This window comes from Phoenix dactylifera, chromosome 11 (assembly GCF_009389715.1).
Source record: "Phoenix dactylifera cultivar Barhee BC4 chromosome 11, palm_55x_up_171113_PBpolish2nd_filt_p, whole genome shotgun sequence".
Classification (NCBI taxonomy): domain Eukaryota; kingdom Viridiplantae; phylum Streptophyta; class Magnoliopsida; order Arecales; family Arecaceae; genus Phoenix; species Phoenix dactylifera.
In genome coordinates, this window is record NC_052402.1 from 13675339 (window position 1) to 13680948 (window position 5610).

At 40.2% G+C, this 5610-nt stretch overlaps 2 protein-coding genes across 2 annotated transcripts; one reads left to right on the forward strand and one right to left on the reverse strand.

Moving 5' to 3' along the window:
- The first annotated feature begins 710 nt into the window (after positions 1 to 710).
- Positions 711 to 2200, forward strand: LOC103699715 (cell number regulator 10-like). The gene is made up of 4 exons (XM_039131692.1): positions 711 to 991; positions 1104 to 1175; positions 1366 to 1578; positions 1712 to 2200. Exons 1-4 carry the CDS (start codon positions 721 to 723, stop codon positions 1786 to 1788), a joined length of 633 nt encoding a protein of 210 aa, XP_038987620.1. The 5' UTR covers positions 711 to 720; the 3' UTR covers positions 1789 to 2200.
- Positions 2201 to 4122: 1922 nt separating this feature from the next.
- On the reverse strand, positions 4123 to 5371 carry LOC103700404 (cell number regulator 2-like). The gene is made up of 4 exons (XM_039131693.1): positions 5129 to 5371; positions 4976 to 5047; positions 4664 to 4876; positions 4123 to 4438 (listed from the first exon to the last, which is right to left on the reverse strand). The coding sequence occupies exons 1-4, from the start codon at positions 5316 to 5318 to the stop codon at positions 4371 to 4373; spliced, it is 543 nt and encodes a 180-aa protein (XP_038987621.1). The 5' UTR covers positions 5319 to 5371; the 3' UTR covers positions 4123 to 4370.
- Between the last annotated feature and the right edge of the window lie 239 nt (positions 5372 to 5610).

Consider the following 5610-nt stretch of genomic DNA (forward strand, 5'->3'; position numbering starts at 1 on the left):
ATAGAGAGATATGCCTAGCTAGCTAAAGTGTTTATTGACGAGAAAATTTTTGATTTGACTGGCTTATTTTAAGCTCCCAAACAATGAAATTTAAGCTCGATCACTAGGAGCATCACCAGAAATTTAGCTAATTTAAAAAAATAGATCAAGTTATCGCATCTAGAAATTTGGCCTGCGACTCGATTTTTCGATATAGCAGGTCTCATTTTTGGACCCTATTTAGCTTGATTTCTAATGGCTAAAGTGGTCTCCATCGAGTCTGAGAATCCTCCTAAATCAGATATGCATCAGAAAGTCATATATACCATATATATATATATACACACACACTCTCTAAACCAGGTGCTAATCATTTGCAACTTTTTATACAACATCAAAAAAGTCGTTGGTTTTATCCACCAACTACCGTAGCATGCACCGTATATACACTAAACCAAGTGTTATTCTTTTGCAAACCTGAATACAAAATTTATAATTAATTTTCACAGTTGAGATTCTAGCTATGACTAAATTTTTCTATGTGAGCATAGGGGCCGGCTAGTCCGGACCATCCAAAGTGATTATCTTGAGAGTCTTTGTTTATTAGGGTTGTTTGTCAATTTAAAATTGGTCACCTCAACTCGTAATCACATTCTTTAACACTCCTCCCTTGTTATCATCCCCAATCCGCGTTTACCGCTTTGCCAGAACATGAACGGAGTCTACTTTTATGGATATCATATGAAGAGCAACTCATCTCTTTCTGTCTTGTTCTTCATACAACGCTTATATATACATCTCAACCTCTGTTTCTTGCTTCCTCGTCTCTCTCTCTCTCTCTCTCTCTCTCTCTCTCCCTCCACTGCAATGTATCCTTCCAAACCAGTTGAGTCCGCACCTCCGGTGACAGGGGTGCCTGTGACGCTGAATCCTAATATCCATCACGTCCAATCCCCGGTTCCAGTACTATGGTCTACAGGCCTCTGCGACTGCATGGATGATGTCGGAAATTGTAAGCTCCTCGCTTCTTTTCCTTCCTTGTACAGCTGTTCTTCACAATATTCTTATTGTTTCAGCGGTTTGAAATGATCTAACATTGCTATACGAGATGTTCTTTCTCACAGGCTGTCTAACTTTCTGGTGTCCATGCATTACATTTGGCCGGATTGCAGAAATAGCGGATAGAGGCACAACTTGTAAGTTTTAATCATCTCCTTCGGTATATATTTCATATAATTCATCGAGCCTCTCTCTCTCTCTCAAAAAAAAAAAGTGAAGCATATTTTTCCATTGATTGGGGTAGCAAAATATGTTAAATGAGAAATTAAGATCCTGTAGTCGCGTAAATAATTCCAAGTGTCGTTTGTGAATGATTTATTCTCGCAGCATGTGGGACGGCCGGAGCACTGTACGTGATTATAGCGCTCTTGACTGGGTGCCAATGGATATACTCGTGCTCTTACCGATCCAAGCTCCGACGGCAGTACAACCTGCCGGACTCCCCTTGCTGCGACTGCTGTGTTCACTGGTGCTGCGATGCCTGCGCCTTGTGTCAAGAGTATAGAGAGCTCAAGAACCGTGGATACGACATGACTATAGGTCTCCCTCTCTCTCTCTCTCTCTCTCTCTCTGTGTGTGTGTGTGTGTCCTCTCTCCTCTCTTTCTCTATCTCCCCTATATATAGAGAAAGAGATGTCATGGTTGTTGATATGTGGTGGTGGGAATTTTGCAGGGTGGCAAATGAATATGGAAAGAAGGGGCCAGGGGACGACCCAACCACCAGTTATGCAAGGAGCTATGTTGCGGTAATGAGAAGCTGAGTATATGGAAACGGTGAAGCATCATATATGTGAAAGGCTTGCTTATGTGTTTGTGTGTGTGTGCGCGGTTCCCTTCTCTGCTTCATTCCTCCTTGTTTTATTTGATGCTGCTGAATAAAATACAAGGGAGAGGCAGATGGGGCGGTGGATTAGGTAGCATCTTTTGTAGTTAACCATTCGGAGGACCATCTATAGAAGCTAGGGTGAGATGGAGCTGCCTACGGCTCTTCGTGATGTGCTGCTTTTTAATTTTTTTGGTTGTATTCGTACACGTTATGTATGATATTTTGATTTTTAGTTAAAAAAATAAAATAAAATACAAAGTGTTGAATTAAATGAGTAGATGATGTTGCCAAAATAAAAGGTTGTGAGTTGAAGTTGACTTATTTGAAGTTGATTTATTTGAAGTTGCCAAATGAAGTTTGTGTGTGCTGGTTGGCACCCCTCACCTAGTATATGCACCGGGGAGGGGTCCTGGGTCAAAAATGGCAGGTGGTAGTGAGGAGAAATTATTAGGCGAACATTTTAATAATGGACCTAGGATGAAATCGTGTTGCTATTATACTTAAAAAAAAAAATCTTAGGATGGCTTTGAGTAAAAAAAAAATCTAAGCAAATTGTTTATTGAAAAAAAAGGGGATGTTTACCTTTAAAAAAAAAATCCAAACAAGTCTGACCTAAATCCTTTATCCAGATGGTTCCCTGTCTAGGTGGGTTCATATAAGGCTCATTAGATCTTTGAGCTAGGCCTTCTACAACAAATTTATTACATACATGACCAGAATAATGCATCCATTCTAAAGATTCCATTCTTTTCTTAATTTTTTGGGTTTACAATCATGACTTCAAATGAAATGTGGCCAGAACTTTTGCATCTTTTTCTCAAGTCAAATGCCAGCACTTCTCCCAATAATGCAAAATTTGACTTCGAATCAACTCAATTGACATCTCTAACCATAAGCCGTATAACCTATTCCAAGAAGTGCAGACACAGTTTATCTGCAAAAAAATGATGTTTGTTTTGTACATGACTAGAAATCTAGAAGTTAAAAATGAATAATGCAATAGAATAGTCAACAACTTATATGCTCGCATCTCTAACTGCTTCACCTTTTCTACCTTCTTGTTTTTGCATCCCCTATAAAATTCGTAATTGCGTTCAGGTCGAAGTTGTTATTTGATTAAGATATCAGAGAAATCTTTCCTCTTAAGTTTGGCCATTTAATCTTTGGAAGCAATTTTAAATCTTATGCAGCAAAAACGTAAATCCAAGTGTCAGTGGCATTTGGGTCTTTTGGTTGGCACCATATTACTTTGAACATACACTAGAGCTAAAGCCGGAGGTTTAATTTGAAAAGTTGCGTGGCATTACCCTCATATTTTATTTATCAAAAAAATAAATAATAAAATAGGATAAAATGAAAAGCCAAAGGAGTTCCACCGTTGGCATCTTCAGAGGGAGTCATTAAGGTTCTATAATTAGATGCCCTATTTAATGTCCCAAGAAATGGTCATATATACTTAATTTGATTGGTAAGTCAATATTGTAAATTGATTTAATAATAGCTATTTAGATACTTGTGCAAAATGCTGGCCCAGCCGATATGTTCTTCTCATGTAGTAAAAGATAAATATGCCTAAAAACTTTAGATCCGTTTCATGCTATCCTTCCTCCATGGGCTTACCTCAAAGAGCTTAAGCAGGAAGAGGAGGAAGAAAGTGTAGTCAATGAAAAAATAGAAAAATATTTCATATTTGGCTCGGGTTTTCAGAGGAGAGAGATGAAAAGTAGCTTTCTTATAAGAATAAGATTTTTATATTTTATGAGAAAGAAAAACCTATGTGAAATATAGAAAATTTCAACTTTCACCTTACAATGAGAGTAAATTTGTTTTTTTCAAAAGTGCTCTTAATTTTTTAGATAGAATAGGATAAATTTTTTACCTCTATTAAGGGTATAACATGTATTATATAAATTTTTTTTAGAAACATAGATGCTCGACCAAATATATGCCATTTTGAGATTTGTCATTTTTCTATGATTAACAAAATATACAAAAATAACTTTTCTAAATACCATTTTTTTGAAAAAATATTTTAGCGAGGAAAATTTTTTTCCCGAAACAAAATGAGTCCTAAAAAATTCAAATTAGGCCTATCAACAGGTCAGGTATTAACCTGACCCATTACTCGATTTTGCACTCGACTTGAGACTCCTCTTCCATCATAATTTTTTTTATAAGAAAAAACAGAGCTGGATTCATCGAACCTAAGAATGACCAGAAACAAACAGAAAGTATGATCCAGATTTTGGATCCAAATCTGGTGGAAATAAGACAAGAACTCTAGAATTTCTGGATACTGACATCAACACCACAACCCCACAAGCAACCAAGCTTCCGCTTATTCATCAGCGCATGCATCATGTCATCATCAACCCATTAAAAGCCCAATAAAGCTTTGGAAAGGAATACAGTATATATATATATATGCCTCCTCTCCCCGTTGAAATGATTAATTAGACTCTAAGCTCTCGAAGAGACATCCGATAAATTTGGAAATATCAACGGCTCATGCCCCCTGAATCCCTGGCGGTAACGTCGCCACCCGCCCTTGCTTCTCCATGTTCGCGTGCCACCCTGCAAAAGACCCCAAAGACTCGCCCCCGTGAACCAAACATATACAGATAGATAGATGGATATACAGAGAGAACAAAACAGATACATACGAATATGCGCATAGAGAGAGAGATGGAGGAGTGTGAGAGAGGGAGCTAGAGAGAACAAAACAGAGACATATATATATATATATATATATAGAGAGAGAGAGAGAGAGAGAGAAGAGAATGGAAAAAAAATACAAACCTATGCTCATGTCGAAGCCACGGCGCTTGAGCTCGCGGTACTCCTGGCAGAGGGCGCACAGCTCGCAGCAGCAGTGAACGAGGCAGTCGTTGCAGGGGCTCTCCTTCAGAGAGTACTGCGCCCTCAGCTTGGATCGATAGAAGCACGAATAGAAGCAGCTGCACCCCGTCACACACAGTATTAACGTATACAGCGCTCCACTCGCACCACACGCTTCACAAAAATCCAGCATCGTCCCACATAGGCAATACTAGACAAATCAGTCATCCAAGAATTAAACATTCATAGAACTTGAAGGAAGTCAGGACTCACAGGAGGATCCCTTGTCGACGATCTCCGCGATCTGGCCGAAAGTGATGCATGGGCAGAAGCAAGTGATGCAGCCTGCATTAGAAGAGCTTTTGATTAAAATTCGGGTGCAGTGAGGGAGTTAAAGGTGGAGTCTGGGAAAGAGGAGGGTGTTACAGTTGCTGCAATCGTCCAAGCAGTGGCAGAGGCCGGTGGACCATGAGACGGAAGCCCGAGAATTTTCAACATGGAAGGTGGCAGGACCGGGTTGCGAATAGAATTGGTTGGTCGAGCTTATGGGGATGCCTGTTGTCGGTGGTGGCGCCATCGCCGGAGGATAACCGGCGTCCAGTTTGGAAGGATACATAGTGGTGGTGGTGGTGGGGAAGGGAGAGGAGGGGAGATGAGACGGAGTTCCAGGAGGAGGAGGAGAGATGATCTTAAAGCAACTCCCAGGGTCGCGACATGGAACTGAAAGGACGCGGTTTGGAGGGTAGACTTGGACCGTGGACCTTCTCACAGAGTGCGGACAAAGGAGTTTGTCATTGGCTCTCATCCATTGGGCTATGATATCCTCACAGCGTGGCCACGTGGCCGCCGCCAGTAGCAGGCAGCGCTCATCTTGATGGATCGTTATAAAAAAAATGAACAGCTATGAT

What these genes read in the sequence shown, in the direction of transcription:
- LOC103699715 (XM_039131692.1), top strand. Translation starts at nt 721, where the DNA reads ATGAAGAGCAACTCATCTCTTTCTGTCTTGTTCTTCATACAACGCTTA. An exon ending in CATGGATGATGTCGGAAATT is followed by an intron (nt 992 to 1,103) that starts GTAAGCTCCTCG and finishes TCTTTCTCACAG; the next exon opens with GCTGTCTAACTTTCTGGTGT. An exon ending in AGCGGATAGAGGCACAACTT is followed by an intron (nt 1,176 to 1,365) that starts GTAAGTTTTAAT and finishes TTATTCTCGCAG; the next exon opens with CATGTGGGACGGCCGGAGCA.
- LOC103700404 (XM_039131693.1), bottom strand. Translation starts at nt 5,318, where the DNA reads ATGTATCCTTCCAAACTGGACGCCGGTTATCCTCCGGCGATGGCGCCA. An exon ending in CGTCGACAAGGGATCCTCCT is followed by an intron (nt 4,877 to 4,975) that starts GTGAGTCCTGAC and finishes ATTTTTGTGAAG; the next exon opens with CGTGTGGTGCGAGTGGAGCG. An exon ending in TGGCTTCGACATGAGCATAG is followed by an intron (nt 4,439 to 4,663) that starts GTTTGTATTTTT and finishes GGTCTTTTGCAG; the next exon opens with GGTGGCACGCGAACATGGAG.